Below are 19,059 nucleotides of genomic sequence, written 5' to 3' on the forward strand. Positions count from 1 at the left end.
GTCATCCCTTCAAACTCTGGAACCATTCTTGTAGCTATTTTTTGTAGTCTGTCCAACTTCCTTATGTATTTCTTTTTATGGGGGGTCCACACAACTCCTGCATATTCCAATCTGGGTCTTATTATAGTACTTATCAATTTCTTCATCATTTCTTTGTCCATGTAGTGAAATGCTAATCCAATATTCCTTAGCAAATTATATGTCTCTCTGAAAATTCTATCAATATGGCTTACTGGTTGATTGTTTTCTTCCATCATCACTCCCAAGTCCTTTTCCTTTTTTACTTTCTCCAGTTCTACTCCATTTTCCATCTTATAGATTCCCACTGGTTGTCTTTCATTCTTTCCCATTTCCATGACATGGCTTTTGTCCACATTGATTTCCATCTCCCACTTTTTACTCCATTTCCAGATCTTATTTAGGTCTTCCTGCAGTATTTCACAATCCTCTTTTTGCTTTATAACTGCAAAGTTTCGCATCGTCCGCAAACAGATTTATGTAGCTGTTCACTCCTGGCACGTTGTTTATAAATATGAGAAAAAGTATTGGCGCCAGTGCCCTGTGACACTCCACTTTCTACTGCTCTCCACTTGGACTTCATATCTTTAACTACCGTCCTTATTTCTTTCCCCCTCAAATAATTTTCCATCCATCTTAATGTGCTTCCTTTTAAGCCACCCTTCTCTTGTGTGTGTGTGTGTGTGTGTGTGTGTGTGTGTGTGTGTGTGTGTGTGTGTGTGTGTGTGTGTGTGTGTGTGTGTGTGTGTGTGTTTGATCTGCTGCAGTCTCTGACGAGACAGCCAGACGGTACCCTACGGAGCGAGCTCAAAGCTCATTATTTCCGATCTTCGGATAGGCCTGAGACCAGGCACACACCACACACCAGGACAACAAGGTCACAACTCCTCAATTTACATCCCGTACCTACTCACTGCTAGGTGAACAGGGGCTACATGTGAAAGGAGACACACCCAAATATCTCCACCCGGTGTGTGTGTGTGTGTGTGTGTGTGTGTGTGTGTGTGTGTGTGTGTGTGTGTGTGTGTGTGTGTGTGTGTGTGTGTGTGTGTGTGTGTGTGTGTGTGTGTGTGTGTGTGTGTGTGTGTGTATTTACCTATTTGTGATTACAGGACCCGAGCCGTAGCTCTCTATGTCCTATCTTTTTGTCCACACTTGTCCAATTTTTCCTTCATTTGACTGACACTCGCCGCACACACCACATCCACACTCAGTTTGTTCCATGCATCAATGCTCCGATACGGGAAGCTATACTTCTTGATGTCGCTATTGCAGGAGTCCTTCAGTATTTTCTTTGGGTGTCCTCTTAGGTAATTACTGGATGCCATCGTGATCAGGTTCTCCCTATCCAATATGTCCACTCCATGTACTATTTTGAACATTGTTATTATATCCCCTCTGACTCTTCTTTCTTCCAACATGCTTAATTCCAGCCTATTTAACCTCTCCTCATACGGTACCTCCTTAAAGTCTGGTATCATTCTTGTTGCTAACTTCTGTACTCTTTCCAGTTTCTTGACATGTTTCTTCATGTATGGTGACTAAATTACAGATGCATATTCCAACTGTGGCCTAATCAGGGTGGTCAATATTTTCTTTATCCAGGTAATTAAATGCCCATCCTATACTTTGGAGCATGCTATACGTTTTTCCAAATATTCTATTAATATGCTTTTCTGGAGACAGATTACTCTGTACAGTCACTCCCAAGTCTTTTTCTTCACTGACTTCAATTACAGTCTTCCCCCCAGCTGGTAGTCCTTATGTGGTCTATATTTACTTCTACCCATTCTCATTACACAGCTTTTGTTGGTATTGAATTCCATTTGCACGTCCTGCTCCATTCATACATTTTGTCCAAGTCCTTCTGCAGTATATTACAGTCATGCATATTCCTCACTCTCCTCATAATCTTTGCATCATCTGAAAACATATTCATGAACTTCTCACTCCCTCTGGCATGTCATTTATATAGATCAGGAACATGATAGGACCAAGCACCAAACCTTGGGGGAACTCCACTGGTTACCTTCCTCCACTCTGACTTCACTCCCTTCACTACCGTCCTCATTTCTCTACCTGTCAAATAATTTCTCATCCACTCCGTCAGATTTCCCCTTATTCCTCCAATACTACTTAACTTCCACATCAATCTGTTATGTAGTACTTTATCAAATGCTTTTTTTAAGTCTAGGTATACACAATCAACCCATCCATCCCTCTCTTGTAAAATATCGACCACTCTTGAGTAGAAACATATCAAATTTGATACACACAATTTCCCTTTTCTAAAGCCAAACTGTTTCTTACTTAATACTTCTTCATATATCTTACACAAAATGCTGGTCAAAGAAACAGGTCTATAATTCAATGGTTCCATGCGACATCCACTTTTGTAAATTGGTACTACATTTGCCCTTTTCCATTCTACTGGCACCTGTCCCGTGTTGATAGATGTTCTTGTTAAATCTAAAATTGGATCTAGCAACTGCTCTTGACATTCTTTTAACATTCTTCCAGACACACCATCTGGTCCCATTGACTTGTTAACATCTAATTGACTCAAAACTTTAGCAATGTCACTCTTTGTTACTATAATTTTTTGCATCCATCTTGTCACAGGTAACATCCGTCGATTGAATTGTGTTTCTTCTGTGAATACTTTGCAGAAATTCTCATTCAATTTTTCAACAATGACACTTGTATCTTCATATATATAATCTCCAACCTTTAATTTATCAACTGTTTCTTTTTCTGTAATTTACCATTAATGAATTTATAAAACATTTTGGGATCACTTTCACAATTCTCCACTATTCTCTGTTCAAATTCTTGTTGTGCCCTTCTTCTCACTTGAACATATTTATTTCTTGCATTCCTATATGCTTCTCTCTCACTTCCTCATTATTTCTCTTGTATTTTTCCCATGCCTTTTCCTTCTCCCTTTTTGCCTTGTCACAGGTTTTGTTAAACCATTGATCTCCCTTTAAGATTTTCTTAGTATATTTTGGCACAAAGTTCTCTGCGGCCTCACTATATATTTCCATAAATTTTTCATATTTTAACTGCATGTTTGTTTCCTGGTACATTTCGGACCAATCCACATTTCCAAAATAATTTCTCAACTCCTTATACCTTCCCTTAGCATAATTTAGGCATTCCTCCTTGTATCCAACTTCATTATCTTTGCTGAACCCTCAAATTTCAATAATTCATGATCACTCTTCCCCAAAGGACACTCATGCTCAATCTCATTTTCTAGAATTACTCCCTTTGTAAATATCAAGTCCAGTCTCGACGGGGCATCACCCCTCCTTTCCCTTGTTGGATGCCTCACCCACTGTGTCATCAAATTTCCCACCACATAATTTAATAGCTGCTCACCCCATTCTCCACCATTCCCCACTTCAAATTCTTCCCAATTGACGTCTTTACAGTTGAAATCTCCAACTATAACCCTTTTTGCTTTCTTTGCAGCTTCATTTCTCATTCTTTCCAATGTGCTTTCCACCATACTATTATACTGATCATTTGACCATGCACTTGTTTTTGGTGGTACATACACAGTTACAATATTGATATCTTGCCTTCCATCAGTCACCACCACACCCACCACTTCCTCCTCGTCTCCTCCAAGGCACACATTTTGCACTATTAAGTCTTTTCTTGTTAACATAATTATTCCACCTCCACTTTTATTCACTCTATCTTTTCTCCACATTCTATCATTTCTCCCCTCCAAACCAATCTATTTGTATATTCGGTCTCAATTTAGTCTCCACTATACACATAATATCTGGTTTATCCCTTATCAGATGTCCATGCATTCTAATCTTTTTGATAGGAAGCCGTCTATGTTAGTATATGATACTCTTATGTCTTTCTTCCTTATCTACTCCTTTGTCTGGTCTTTTGCTCCCTCTCTTTTTGTCCACCACTTCCACACTTTGTTGTTTCTTATTTTCCAAAAAAACTTCTTCTCTTCTGTTCTTGCCTCATTCCTCTCTCTCACCTGTCACCATTTCTTTCATCTTAGCCCTTTCCTCCTGCGACATATTTCTTCTTACATAAATCATGTTTGTCTCTTGAGAATTTTTCAGCTTCCATGCATTTCTCAATACATGCTCAGCAGCTACTTGGGATTTTAATGTTATCTTCATGGCTCTAGACTTTCCTTCTTCATACTTTCCCAATCTCATATATTCCTCAACTTCTCCGAATGCATTTTCTTCTTCCGAGATCTTATTCAGCATGGTCTTAATCTTCTCTTCCTCCTTAATTTTTCTCTCCTGCCAGTTTCTTATATTATCTTCCTTTAATCCACTCACTACCACACACTTTTTTTTTCTGCAATGTTTCTCACCATTGCCTCCTCTTGCTGTAAAACTTGAACAATCTCCCTCTTTTCTTTTTCTTGTTTAATAATTTCTCTAAAACTGTTATGCGCTTCTTCATTGTTTTTTTGTTTTTTTTTCACCTCCTCCAGCCTAGTGTCTCTTTATTTACTTTTCTCCTCTCCTTCTTTTAGTTCTCTTTCCATCTCGGTTATTTTTACAGTTAATTCCTGACATTGTTTTCCCAGGAGCGCATTGTTACTTTCCAATTCCAACTTTTGTGTCAACAACTTGGCATTTTCCCTGGTAAGCATTATGACTTCCTTACGGAAGGCCTCATTTTCTCTTAGGACTCTTTCCAACTTTTCCTCTATTACCACTATTATTCCAATTCTTTTCTCCATATTCTCAATTCTTCTGTCCAAACTCACCTTTTCAGTCCTGAGGAATCCAAAAAACCCACAAACGAATCGCTTCTCGCTTCCGCCATGTTTACGGGTATCAGCTGTTTGCGGGTTGATGACCGCACAAACAAACTTTTCACACACTTCACCTCTTCCTATTTTGCAACACTCCTCACTTTCCCCCACTCATCACCTCATTGGACCATAGAGACATTCCTATTACTGCTCGGGCCCTGTATATTCACGTATAAGTAGATGTTTGATGCCATTGCTGGAGCCCTCTCTCCGACGTCTTGTCAGCTCGGCGGTCTGGCGCGTGCGTGCGTGCGTGCGTGTGTGTGTGTGTATTGCAAGCTCAGAGCTCATAGACTGATTTTCAGGTAGAACTGGGACCACACCACACTCCACATACTGGAAAAGGTGGTCACAACCCATCAAATTACTTCCTATACCTATTTACTGCTAGGTGAACAGGGGCTACATGTTAAGAGGCTCGCCCATTTGCCTCACTGCTCCCAGGACTCGAACCCAGGCCTTCTCTGTTGTGAGCCATGTGTAAATATCTAGTTGTAATAAACAGGAAAAGAGCTGTTTGTGCTGTTCCATCTCCATATCTATGAAAATGCAACATTTCTTTGAACTTATCGATTGTTCTTGCTTCAACAACTCTCATCTAAGCCATTCCACACCTCTAAACATCTTTGTGGAAAGCTGAACTTCTTGATATCTCTCCTGAAGTTGTCCTTTCTTTATTTCTTTCCATGTCCTCTACTGTCACTGGTGTCTCAGATTAGTAAATCTTCTCTATCTAATTTTTCCAGTCCATTCATTGTTCTGTACACTGCTATTAAATCTCCACTTTCCATTCTCTGTTCTAAAGTTGTAAGAGGTAGTATTCGTAGCCTTTCTTCACGTGACTGTTCACTTAAAACTTGGGGGAAGCTTTGTTGCTGCCCTCTTTATTCCCTCTAACTTCCTTATGTATTTCATTTTGTTCAGTGACCATACTGTAGCTGCATATTCTAATTTGGGGAGTATTAGAGCCGTTATCAGTTTTTATCACATCTTCGTCAATGTATGTGAAATGACACCTACATATTTCTCAAAGTTCATAGGCATTTCCTGTAATTCTATCTATGTGCTTTTCTGGTGACAAGTTATCCACAATGGTTACCCTTAGGTCTTTTTCTTCAGACTTCTTTTTAATTTCATTTTCAATTAAGTAAATTCCCCTTGGCCTTCTTTTACTCATTCGAAATTCTAATATGCTGCACTTTTTGTATTAAATTCTATTTCCTGTGTGAATGCCCATTCCGCTATTTTATCCAAGCCATGTTATAGCACCACACAATGTTCTTTTCTCTTCACTCTCCTCATTAATTTAGTATAATCTGCAAACAGACTGATGTAACTGTCTACATTTTCTGGAATATCATTCATATATACCACAAACATCATTGGTGTTAACACTAACCCCTACGGAACTCCACTTACGACTCTTTTCCAGGCCGATTATTTTTCATTTCTTATAATTGTTCTAATTACTCTGTCTTTTAGAAAGTCAGCCATCCATTTCAGAAGTACTCCCTTTAGTCTTCCATTTTAAGTTTACATAGTAACCTTTTGTGCAGGACTTTGTCAAATGCCTTCTTTAGATTTAAGTAGATGCATTCCACCCAGCCATCTCTTTCTTGTACTGTCAACCACTCTTGAGTAGAAGCTTACTAAATTAGTGACATATGATCTTCCTCTTATGAATCCATACTATCTACCTGTCAACATACTTTTCTTCTCAAGAAGTTCCATCCATTTCTTCTTTATTATCCTTTCACATAGTTTTGCTATTACACTAGTCAATGACACTGGTATGTAGTTTAATGGATTCTCCTTATTTCCTCCTTTGAATATGGGCACAATATCCACTCCCTTCCAGTCTGTCGGTACTTTACCCTCTGTTAAGGAACTCATAATGATGTGGACTTTATCTGCTAACTGGTGACTGCACATCTTTACAATCCAGTTTGACACTCCAGTAACACCTGAGGCTTTCCTTACATCTTGTTCTTAAGAACATAAGAACATAAGAAAAGAGGGAAGCTGCAAGAGGCCACCAGGCCTATACGAGGCAGTCCCTGTGTGCTTAAGCTACCTAATTCCATCTATCTTCCCCATCCATGAACTTATCTAACCTTCTTTTAAAGCTCCCTATTGACTCAGCTCTGACTACATGACCAATGAGACCGTTCCACTCATCAACCACTCTATTTGAAAACCAGTTTCTTCCCATTTCTTTCCTAAACCTGATTTTTTTAAGTTTAAACCCGTTGTTTCTGGTTCTGATCTTAAGAACTACATTCATGTCCCCTCTGTTAAAACCCTTATACCACTTAAATACTTCTATCAGGTCTGCAGGAGCTGCAGCCTTTATATCATGTTTTATTAGCTTTATTGTTCATTGGCCTGTTTTGTACATGTGTTCTAATATGTGAAGGCAAAAGATCTTTTTATTTCAGCTTGAAAGATGGTAATTTAGGAGTCAAAAGAGGGACTTTGGCGATGACCAGAGACTGATCGAGGCATTTTTTAAGCAATTTATATGGTATAAAGAACTCGTGCTTGGCAAAATTTGCATTTGGCGGTAGTTTTGCCAGACTAATTAATTCACTAAGTGCAGGACTTACTGTATATCAAATATTCTTTACTGCAAATCAGTACATTTTTTTTTTCCAACACATGCTTATGCTTACTGTTTTCATAAAAATTCCTTTGGCTATGTATTTTTATCATCTCACTCGTAATTATACGCATCCTTTGTTTCCTCTTCTCAACATTCCCATTGAACATAGGTACATACAATGTCACTAACACCACACTCCACAACTTGACATCACTGCCACAACAATCCCAGTCAACCCAACCATATGGCCACATCTAACACCATTAATTTCAACACTAAACTCTACAGTCTCAGTACCCTCGGACATCTGGGACACCATCTAGTATTTCCTATGGGCCCTGAACTCACTTTTACTTTATGTGTTACCCAAATCATGCATTATCTTAATACTGACACTTACTCTTGGCTATTTTCGGTCTCACATCTAGTACACTTTATGGATTTGGTCAATTTAAGGTGTAGTTTAGCACAACATATGTACTCTAACAATGAAAAATTCTCATTCCAACTCAGATATCTATTCTTGAGTATATTTTTGCATATGTAGCAGTCTCCGTGGGCTTTGGTGTTATCAAGGCCCATTCTGTTTTGATCAGTACCTAATTGTTTCACTAAAACAACTCTGCCTTCCCAGCAGAGACATCTACTTTCAATGATTTTGTCACACACTTTACATTCTTCATTAGTATTATATAAGCTATAGTTCATATCAGTCATGTAAGAACAGGTGTGCTCTTTGACACAAGAACAGTCTTCAAGGAGATTGTCACATCATGCCATCAATTTTCAACAAATAGATTTGTTCTTATACATTAAACTTAAAATCCTTACGCAAATAACTATGAAATGGTAACCTAATACAGGGCTGGATTAAAACAATCCTTCCGGAAAGTTGCAAAAAAGAAAAAAAAATTATTTCCATATTTGTAATCATTTTCTTACTTTTTGTCCTTCATACCTTGACGTGAAGGAAGAAAACAACCCCTTCCTGGTACCACAATCAAGAGAGGTGGGAAGCTGGCAGCAATCACACACCAACGCTCAATAATACTAAGTCACTCATGACTCAAGACTGCCCATGACAACTGCACCACACAATGACAAAAAAAAAAAAAAAAAAAAAACACCTTATCACCTCAGACACAACCCTCTTATGCAGCTATCAATGAAATGTCAGCATAACATATATAAGTACTGGGAAGAACTGAGAATGCTTTTATCTTATTTTAATACACTGGTCTGAGTGTTTATTTTTTTCTGTTGCTAAAGTCTTTATAACTGTGTGTATAAGAATCCACTAATGAATGCCATGGTCATTTAAGTACTACAGGCAAGGGCAAATTCTGTCCACCTCTGAAACAAGACTTGACCAGTATTCTCAATTATTTATCCCTTTCTCTGTATTTCCTCCTTCCTATGACTTGAACTCTTTCAAAAGGGAGGGAGGTTCCAAGACACTTATCCTCCATTTTCTTATTTTTCTATTTGAAATTCTCTATGCAACCTAGCATTAAGTAGCATTTTATAATTATTTTTTACTTATTCATTTTCTATTAATTTTATACAAACAAACAGGAAAAGTGGGAAACTGGACGAGGCTGCCAGGCCTACACATAGCAATCCCTGTATGAGCAAAGCTACGTAATTCCATTCATCATCCCCATCCATAAATCTATCTAATCTTCTTTTAAAGCTACCCATCGACTCAGCACTAAAAACATGATTACTGAGTCCATTCCATTCATCAACCACTCTGTTAAAGAACCAGTTTATTTCCCATTTCTCATCTAAACCTGAACTTTTCTACCTTTAAACCTATTATTTCTGCTCTATCCCTGTTACTGATCTTAAGAACTTTGCTCATGACCCCTTTGTTGTAACGCCTATACCATTTAAATACTTCTATCAGGTCCCCTCTTAACCTATGTCTTTCTAGTCTAAGGAATACAAATTAAGTTTCTTCCATCTCACTTCATGGGAAATATCCCTCATCCCCTGCATCTTCAATAGACCTATATCCTTCCTATAATGTGGGGACTGGAACTGTACCACATAATCAAGATGTGGTCTAACCAGCGCAAAATATAGTTTTAATATTACTTCGGGACTTATGCTTTAAAAGTTAATCCTAGTAACCTATTTGCCTTATTTCTAACCTCTATGCAATGTTTTCACTAAGTCTTTTTCATATTCTGAACCTAGCAGGACCTTGTCATTATCATGTGGATTTTTTCCTACGCTAATTACTTTACATCTGATAATGTTAAACTGCATTTTTTTGCCATTGTCTGTTCATTCAATCATCCTATCTAAATCTGTCTGCAAGGCGATGGCATCAGACTCTATTCTAATCCATCTACCTACCTATCTTTGTGTCATCTGCAAATATACATATGTCACGACTAATTGCACTAACCAAGTCATTAAATATATATTATAAATAACAATGGCCCTAAAATTGGACCCTGTGGTACCTCACTCAGAATTAATTTGTTAATTTAATTAATACTCTCTGATGCCTATCATCTAACCAAGTCTTTATCCAGCCTGATACTGTATTTGATGGCATGTATGATGCATCTTTTCCCAAAAATTTTGGCTGAAAAAAATTTGCCGTGTCTCATATGTAAAGTTGAAACCTCCCGTAAGCTAATCTTCTCTCTGACACTCACTAACTTAGCTTATGATCAGTACTTCTACCTACTCTAATTGCATGCATCATTATTTTACTGCTGTATTATTATATTAAAAAGAAATTATTGTAAAAATGAAAGGAACCTAACCTGTAAGTCTGTGACCCATGTTTATAAATATCAGCTGATCAGAACTCTGACTCAATGCTATCTAGCAGTGAGGAGTAACACCAAATTCTTGATCATAAAGTTGATAGTGAAAGAAAAGAAGAAAATAGAAAAAAGTTGATTAAGAGAAAAAAATAGAAAAACCTGCAACAAAAATAAGAAAACAACATCAGCGGGGCCATTGCAAAGGCTATCCACCGACACTACATCCAACATTGAGCTACACAATCTCCTACAGACTACAAGAGATATATTATGCCAAGAAGCATGGTAATAGAACAGCAACAAGGGCTTTTGTGCCACTACCTACAGAAAAAAATATACATGACAGGCAACACCAAGCAACTAAATGAAAAAGTGCAAAGAAAGGTAAACATAACATTCCTTGCCCAGCCCCACATTGGCCAGAATTTGAGGATGACATTGCTTTTGCAGTAATGTTTTCTGCTTGTGTAATTTGCTGTTAGATTGCATTAGACAGTATATGCTTAAATACATTAAAAAACCTTTTCTCCTAAATTTGACCTGCTGAAATGAGGGTCCATCTTACATGCCATAAAATACGGTACTTTTACTTCTATCCTATGAGCCCAAACCTTTCTCAAGAGCCTTTGAAGTGGTATTTTATCAAAGGTTTTACTGAAATTAAAGTAAAGGATGTCATAATTATCATTATCTCCAACATCATAAACTTCACTATAAAAACTCAACAAGTTCGTAAGGCATGATTTTCCCTTCATATAGCCATGTTGGGAATGAATTATTAAGTTGTGTGTGTCTAGATGATCCTTAATGCATTTTACTATCATTGATTCTATTAATTTACCTACAATTGAAGTTAAGCTGACAGGTCTCTCATTAGACATTAAGAATTTCTATCTCCTCTCTTAAATATGGGTAAACATTGGCTTACCTCTACATTACTGGTACCTCACTTGACTCTAGTGACATTCTAAACACTTCCTTGCATTCTTTGTGTACTCTCAGGTATATTTCATCAGGTTCTAGTGATTTGAATTTTTTGAGTCTCTCTCTCATTCTACCATCTCCTTATTTATGTGAATGTCTGTCAGCTTCTCACTCTCCTTGGTTCTAAAATTCTGTTTGCTATCTGTAATTTTCTGCATGTTTTCCTGGGTAACAACAGTTAAAAAATACTCATTAATTATTTTACTAATCTCCTCCCCAGAACAAACCAGTTCTCCATTAGCTGTTTTTTAAAGGACCCATTTCTTCTCTAGTTTGTCTTGTGTACCTGAAAAAATCCCTTGGGATCCATCTTTGCCTGGCTGGCTACCTTCAAGTCATAATTGCTTTTAGCTTTCCTTGTTAACCTCTTTAGCTGTCCTAACTAATTTGTTGTATTGTCGCCTTAAATCATCATCTTGTCTTTAGTCTCCTATATATATTTCTCTTCTGTCCTATGAAGTGTTTCAATCCATCTGTCATCCACTTAGGGTCATTCCTTTGAAATTCTACTTGAAATTTTACTGTTTTATATGAATGTTAGCTAATTGGCCACTATGTAATTTATTAAGGAAGTAATTATACATTTCACCAACCCTTGACACCACAACCTTCACATTGTCCACCTCGGATTGACCTGATTCCTCGCATATCACTCTCTCCCCATCTACCATTTCTCACCCCTTCTTCAACTTCACACCTCATCCCACATCTTTAACCACACAAGGGCTCATAAGAAGCACTTACTTTTGGCAGATATTGAAATGATAAAAAAGATAAATGAGCAGATTTAAGTTCTGAATACGAAATGAAGAACTTCATTTGATATTTGAAGACTCGCATGCATTTAGATTATTATTAGATCCCAATATTTTGCATTTAAAAACTTTGATATTTGCTAGTAGGCTACACACCAATCCTGCTGTGACTTGTGAGATGTAAACATATACCTGTCATGGTATTGGCAGTGATTGTGAAAATCAGAGACTACAGAGCTAATGATCATAATTTTTTTTTTTTTTTTTTATATATGTATGCAAGGTAAGAATGTTAAAAGATAGGTGGAATTTTAATTGTATGAAAATGTCTTACCTCAATGAGTAATGGTAACACACAATGAAGCTTGCCTGTGTCAAGATTAAGATCACTGACACCGACTGAGTTTGTTTTGGTTCAAACAATGCATGGTGTATGGTCACGTGGCAAATTCTTCCTGACTGGGTGTCATTTTATGTGAATTACCAGTAAGTATAACCTATTACATAATATTATCTTGAAAGAAAGAGTTTTGTGGTGTAGTAGCTATCGTCACTTTGTTTACATCTGCGAAGATGTCTAGGGTTTTATTTTTGAGCCTCTCTTGCCATCAACTACTGTCTCAATACTGAACCTTGGCCTCATAGGATGCAGGTTCATTTCTTGCCCCCTTTTTTTTTTTTTTTTTGTGTGTGTGAAAACAGTGTTTTATGATCCATCAAATGCGATACTTTCCTGGTGTTCTTGTTTCTAAAACCTTCATGGCATTTTACTTTATATCTAATTTCACTGTAGTCACTGTTACCTAGCTGGCCACCAACCTCTAGTTCTGTAACTTTCCTCCCTGTTTGTCAGAAACAAATTTAGAATATTATTTTCACAAGTAAGTTCTAAAATTACTGGTTTTAAAAAATCATTCTGAAATATAATAAGAAATTTCTTTGTTGCACTGTTGCCTACCTTTAAGCTTCAATCAAAATTCCTATAATTAAAAGTGCCTGCCACACATAGGTGACTGTACCTGTTTTTTTTTGTTTTTTTCCAAGAAAACCATCTAAAAAAAAAAAAAGAAAAAAAAAAAGAGCTGGTTCCTATAAGGAATTGTAAAGAATTAGCCAAAATCAAGGAACAAATGTCTTGAAACCTCCCTCTTAAAAGAAATCAAGTCATAGGAAGACAGAAATACAGAAACAGGCAAGGAGTTCCAGAGTTTACCAGTGAAAGATATGAATGATTGAGAGTACTGGTTAACTCTTGCATTAAAGAGTTGGACAGAATAGAAAGAAGAAAGCCTTGTGCAGTGAGGCTGCAGGAAGAGGGAAGGTATGCAGTTAGCGAGATCAATAGAGCATTTAGCATGAAAATAGCAATAAAAGATAGAGAGCTGCAAAATTTTGGCAATGAGAAAGAGGCTGAAAAGTCAGTCAGAGGAGGAAAGTTGATGAGACGAAAAGTTTTTGATTCAGTATGTCACCATGATACCCAGGTTCTACGTGGTTACACCAAAGATGTACTAGGGTAGTGACATGGATCCTAATATGGGTACCAGTATAAATAAAATTGCCTGTGCCACTAATAAGTGGAAGCTGAACAGCACTTTCCACATATACTCTTCAAGCATGTCTACAGGTGCAAAAAAAATAAAATAAATAAATAAATAAAAAAAAAAAAATCTAGTAAAACTGTGTGAGTGGAACTCCTCCTTAACATGCGAAGAATACTCCATACAGGGGCAGATAAGGCCCCTGTACAGAGTTAGCAGTTGGAGGAGTGAGAAAAACTGGCAGAGACTGCAGCAGAATGCCTAACTTCATAGAGGCTGTTTTAGCAAGAGATGAGATATGAAGTTTCCAGTTCAGATTATGAGTAAAGGACAGACCAAGGATTTTCAGTGTAGAAGAAGGAGACAGTTGAGTGCCACTGAAGAAGAGGGAAAAGTCGTCTGGATGGTTGTGTCGAGTTGATGGATTGAGGAACTGAGTTTTTGAGGCATTGAAAACTACTAAATTTTCTCTGTCCCTATCAGAAATCTTGGAAAGATCAGAAGTCAGGCATTCTGTGGTGTCCCTGTGTGATCTGTTGACTGCCTGAAGGGTTGCTCGTCTCTGAAAGGACGTGGAAAGATAAAGGATGGTATCATCAGTGTAGAAGTTTGGTCAATATCATTAATGAATAACAGAAAGAAAGTGGGTGACAGAACAGAACCCTGAGGAACACCACTATTAATAGATCTAGGAGAAGAACAGTGGCCATCTACCATGGCTGCAAAAGAACAGTTGTAAAGGAAACTTTAGATAAAGTTGTAGAGAGAAGGATAGAAACCATACGAGGGTAGTTTGGAAATCTAAGCTCTGTGTCAAGACTCTATCAAAAGCTTTTGATATGTCTTAACTAGACAGCAAAAGTTTCACTGAAATCTCTAAAAGACAATGACCAAGACTCAGTAAGGAAAGCCAAATCACCAGTAGAGCGACCTTGATGGAAGCCATACTGGCGACCAGATAGAAGATTGTGAAGAGACCGATATTTAAGAATCTTCCTATTCAAGATAGATTCAAAAACTTTATACAAGCAAGAGATTAAAGCTAAAGGACAGTAGTTTGAAGGATTAGAATGGTCACCAGTTTTAGGAACAGGCTGAATGTAGGTAAACTTCCAGCAAGAAGGAAAGGTAGAAGTTGATAGACTTAGCTGGAAGAGTTTGCAAGCACAAAAGCACAGTTTTTGAGAACAATAGGAGGAACCCCATCAGGTTCATAAGCCTTCTGAGGGCTTAGGTCAGCCAGGGCATGAAAAACATCATTACAAAGAACTTTAATTATAGGCATGAAATAGAGAGGAGGAGAGGGAAGGACAAGCCCAGAATCATCCAAGGTGAAGTTGTTAGCAAAGGTTTGAGAGAAGAGTTTAGCTTTAGAGACAGACATCAGGATGAAATAAAGGAGGGAAAGATGAAGAAACAAAGTTATTGGAGATGTTTTTGGCGACATGCCAGAAGTCTTGATGAGAGTTTGATTTTGAAAGATTTTTACATTTTCTATTCATGAAGGAGTGTTTGGCAAGTTGAAGAACAGAGTTGGAATGATTCTGAGCAGAAATATAGAGTGCATGGGATTCAGGAGATGGAAAGCTCGAGTACCTTTTATGGGCAACCTGTCTATCATGTATAGCATGAGAACAGGCTGTGTTACACTAAACCAAGGTTTAGAAGATTTAGGTTGAGAAAAAGAATGAAGAATGTATGCCTCCATGCCAGACACTATCACCTCTGTTATTTGTTCAGTTTAACAGCTGCTCTATCTATTTCCTCCCGTAGTGAAGAGTCAATTTCATTTATAGCATTCGGTGGCCTGTAAACTAAACCCATTACTGCTAATTGTGATCATTCCTTTATATCCACCCATAGGGACCATTTTGCTATCTTTCTTAATTCTACTGTTAATGCAGCATTGCAATATGTCCTTAACGTGCAAAGCCATGCCTCCCCAATTCCTATTTTCCCTGTCATTATGAAAAAGTCTATAACCATCAATTTTTACGTCCTGATTAAATTTTCCCAGACATATCTAACCAAATTTCTGGAGTATTTTGGGGAAATACGCTAAAATACGTGAGGTATTTATACTTTAAAGGGCATCTGCCACGCCCATCACAGCCCGGGGCTTCCCCCCTCCCCACTCTCTGTACCATAACTAATGATAATAAGCATGGAAAGTCATGAAAAGTGGTTTCTTTGGTAAGGAAAGGTGGGCGCTGGCAACTTACTACAGGCAACCTCCGTTTAACGAAGGTTCACAAAACGAAATTTCGCTACAACGAAGGTTTTGTTTTATTACCATCTGCTCGTTTAACGAACACCAAACTCACTTTAACGAAGTTTTATCCAGGTAATTTTTTCCAAATTTGAGAGTCCCACCGTATCATGCAAGCTGACAGGCTTTTGAATACATCAGGAGCTGCTGGTACTAAGGCCTGCCTCAGGAGAAATCCTGAGACACCTGTAAAATAAAGATCAAGATCAAGCCTCTCGTGGACAACACAGGCGCTGCCGATACAAAGGCCTGACTCAGAAGAAATTCTGTGTCACCTGTAGCATCAAGATCAAGATCAAGATCATGTGCACCACTCACTCCCCAGTCAAAACATAACGGCGTCACCAGCAGCTCATCTTCCCTAGTTCAACTTACCACCAAAACACCCTGCAATGTGGCCTAACGTTCCTAAGAAGACTAGGAAGTGTCTTACTCTCGAAGTGAAGCTGGGTATTATTCACAGATGAGAGAGGCCAGAAAACTAATAACATTGCTTGCCACCATCTTGACTCCATCTACTGTCTACTATTTTCAAGTCAGCAGACTCTATTAAGAAGGCTGGTGAGACCACATCTTCATTGAAAGCTAAAAGAACCACCTGAACTTGTGACTCTACAATGGATAAAATGGAAAGCCTTGTGGAAATGTGGTACATAAGTTTTGTATGCGGTACCATGATGCGCACTTTGTTTACATTCCACAGGTTGCCGGTTAGTGTATTTCCCGTTTCACTCTCCCTCCCTTCATAAAGTTAAAATCATCAACATTATAAAGTTACATACTCGTACATACATACATTAGTGTACATTATGATGACTTAAATTAAACTACCTAAATGTTTAACTTCATAATTTTTACTTTCATTAAACCTTTTACTGTACTATGATGCACTCTCGCTTTGCTTACTCTCAATGGAAGTTCAAATCAGGAGTCAAACTTGTTATAATCGGTTCGCTTAACGAAGTTTCGCTTAACGAAGTGTTTTTTAGGAACATAACCCCTTCATTAAGCGGGGGTTGCCTGTACTATGGCGTACACAGGAACACATCCTCTCCCCTTCCATTTCAGTGCCCATGTGACTGTGATGGGAGGAGGATGTACTGAGTATCTGGCCTGTTATTTCACACCTTGCAAGCCACAATCCAGCCTTTTACCTGCCTTTTTTGCCTTACAATGTCTAAACAAACGGTGCAAGTGGAAGTTACAAGTTGTACTGACCATGCATGGATGGGAAACACCCTCGCCTTCAAGCGTCTAATAACTACAATCATTGTAAGGGGCGGCCAGGTGCCATATGAGTCTTACAGAATATTCTAAACATACCTAAAAAACATATATGATGCACATGGTGGTGTATGAGCACAAAATATCCAACCCAAATAAATGTACAGCGTCATAGAGGACGAAAATAACATCTCTGGGGTTTTTTGCCTATTTCTCAGTTTCCACTTTTTATCATTCAAATTGTATCTTCTCCCACATTTCTCAACAGATTTTCAATTTTGAGATATCATTTGGAATCTCAATGAAGCTGCTACATTTCCACCTCCTAGAATTTGGATTTTTTTTTTTTACGTGCTGCAATATGATTTTATATAAAATTCATAATGGCCACCAAAATAAAAAAAAAAAATTCTATGAGATGGAAAGTTTTGTTATACCACATACTTCATATCCGTACTGGCAAAATTGAAATAAAAAAAAATGATTTTTTTATTTTCATGCAGTTATCTATGGGTTGATTCGCTTGTAACTACTAAACCAACATCGCGTAATAAACATCTATCAGCGAAAAAAAATTACCCATGTATCTCTTTATTTTTTATTTTTCAAAAACCTCATTGGATGGTCCCCTTAATGCAATTAAATCAAAATTTTCAACACATGCTCCTTCTCTAAGTAAATCTGATTTAAAATACTCCTACAGTTTCTGTAATAAACACCAATCCTCACCTTCACGAAGCTGATTTCTTTATCAGATTTAACTATTTTATCTTCCCTGTGGTTCATACAAGCCCCTTCTCCCTCCTGACTAACTTTACTTGCACTCAAGTGTTCCAGCCAATACTCGAACACCCTGGCACAATAAATGCCCTCCATCCCTGGTATATAAAGTGTCCTTGCCATAGAAGAGGTCCCAGTTGTCGATGAATGCACATTCATTGCTCTTACAGTGATCTACAAGCCTGCAGTTCACTGCAGTAGCTCTAAACAGCTATTCATTTCCCAATCCTTTCGTTGGCAAGATACTGCACACCACTAGGATGCCTCCCCTCTTTCTAATCTTAGCCAAAGCCTCCCTAAACCTCCTGAATAACTCCTCACTCCTGAACTTACAAAAGATCATTCCTTCCTGCACTGAGGAAAACAAGAAGTCCAGTCCCATCTTCTCCCAAGTACATATCTAGCCTTGCTGCTACCTTCTCTATCCCCGCTTCCAGCAAACACACCCATGTCCTACGCTTCCTATCCTTGACACAGAAAGTAGAATTTAAGTGCCTGATCTGGCTATCACCAACAAACAGAATTCTACCTTAGGGTTGGGAATTAGCGTCAGCCCCCACCTTCCTCTCCTCATCTTCTCCCACCACGTCTACCTCCTTCTCCACTCCCTCCAACACACTGAAGGGGTTCCTCATCTCCACTAAGTAGAGTGCCCTCAGAACCTTCCTCCTCTTGGCACCTGTAGACACAACCTGCCACTCCTGCCCTTGAATCACCCTACTGGGTAAGATGACTGGGATCTGACACTCCTTCAGGTGCTGAGACCTCTCAGCAGAACTCAGCCTGCAAGTCAGAGATTTGCACTCAAAACTCATCCTGCACCTTCAATGAAACTGTCTCCACCTCTGAGCGCTTTGCCACAAAAGCCTCAAGAACAAGAGAACTACCACACTCAACCGAAGCCACAGGGAAAACAGGAAAAGCCATCATTTCAACCCGAGTGACAGGTCACTTGCTACTAACAAAAACACATCCGTTCACTAGGAGGGTTGAAAAATGCATAGCTTTGTGATGGAAAATCATTTTCCTTCAATCCTTAACTTCATATTCCTAGTAAATCTCAATACCTCTTTTTTTTTTTTTTATACCATGTTGATCCCATGCAGCTCTTTTTATCATGTTACTTTATAACACACAACATATCTTCCATTGTCATCTAGACACAGCAAAAGATGTAGCATATTACGAGTTTCATGGTCAAATATATTAGAAAAAATTGGTTTATATGTGCACTATCCCTTCCCTAGTGACCCTTGCAGCTCAACTAATGCAATATGATATCTATAT

General features: G+C 38.1%; 1 protein-coding gene across 3 annotated transcripts in view; it reads right to left on the reverse strand.

Moving 5' to 3' along the window:
• The window catches only part of LOC123511314 (mothers against decapentaplegic homolog 3-like), a 211,251-nt gene that overhangs the window by 146,480 nt on the left and 45,712 nt on the right, over window positions 1-19,059 (reverse strand). Inside the window, exon 1 of one of the 3 annotated variants that reach the window (XM_045267097.1) lies at window positions 8,376-8,404. The exons of the other annotated variants lie outside the window; for them this stretch is intronic. Within the exon in view, the coding sequence (XP_045123032.1) occupies window positions 8,376-8,389 (14 nt within the window). The 5' untranslated portion in view covers window positions 8,390-8,404. Of the gene's footprint in view, window positions 1-8,375; window positions 8,405-19,059 lie in introns of those variants that run through there. 3 annotated transcript variants of the gene reach the window in all.

Source organism: Portunus trituberculatus, chromosome 31 (assembly GCF_017591435.1).
Source record: "Portunus trituberculatus isolate SZX2019 chromosome 31, ASM1759143v1, whole genome shotgun sequence".
NCBI classification, from domain to species: domain Eukaryota; kingdom Metazoa; phylum Arthropoda; class Malacostraca; order Decapoda; family Portunidae; genus Portunus; species Portunus trituberculatus.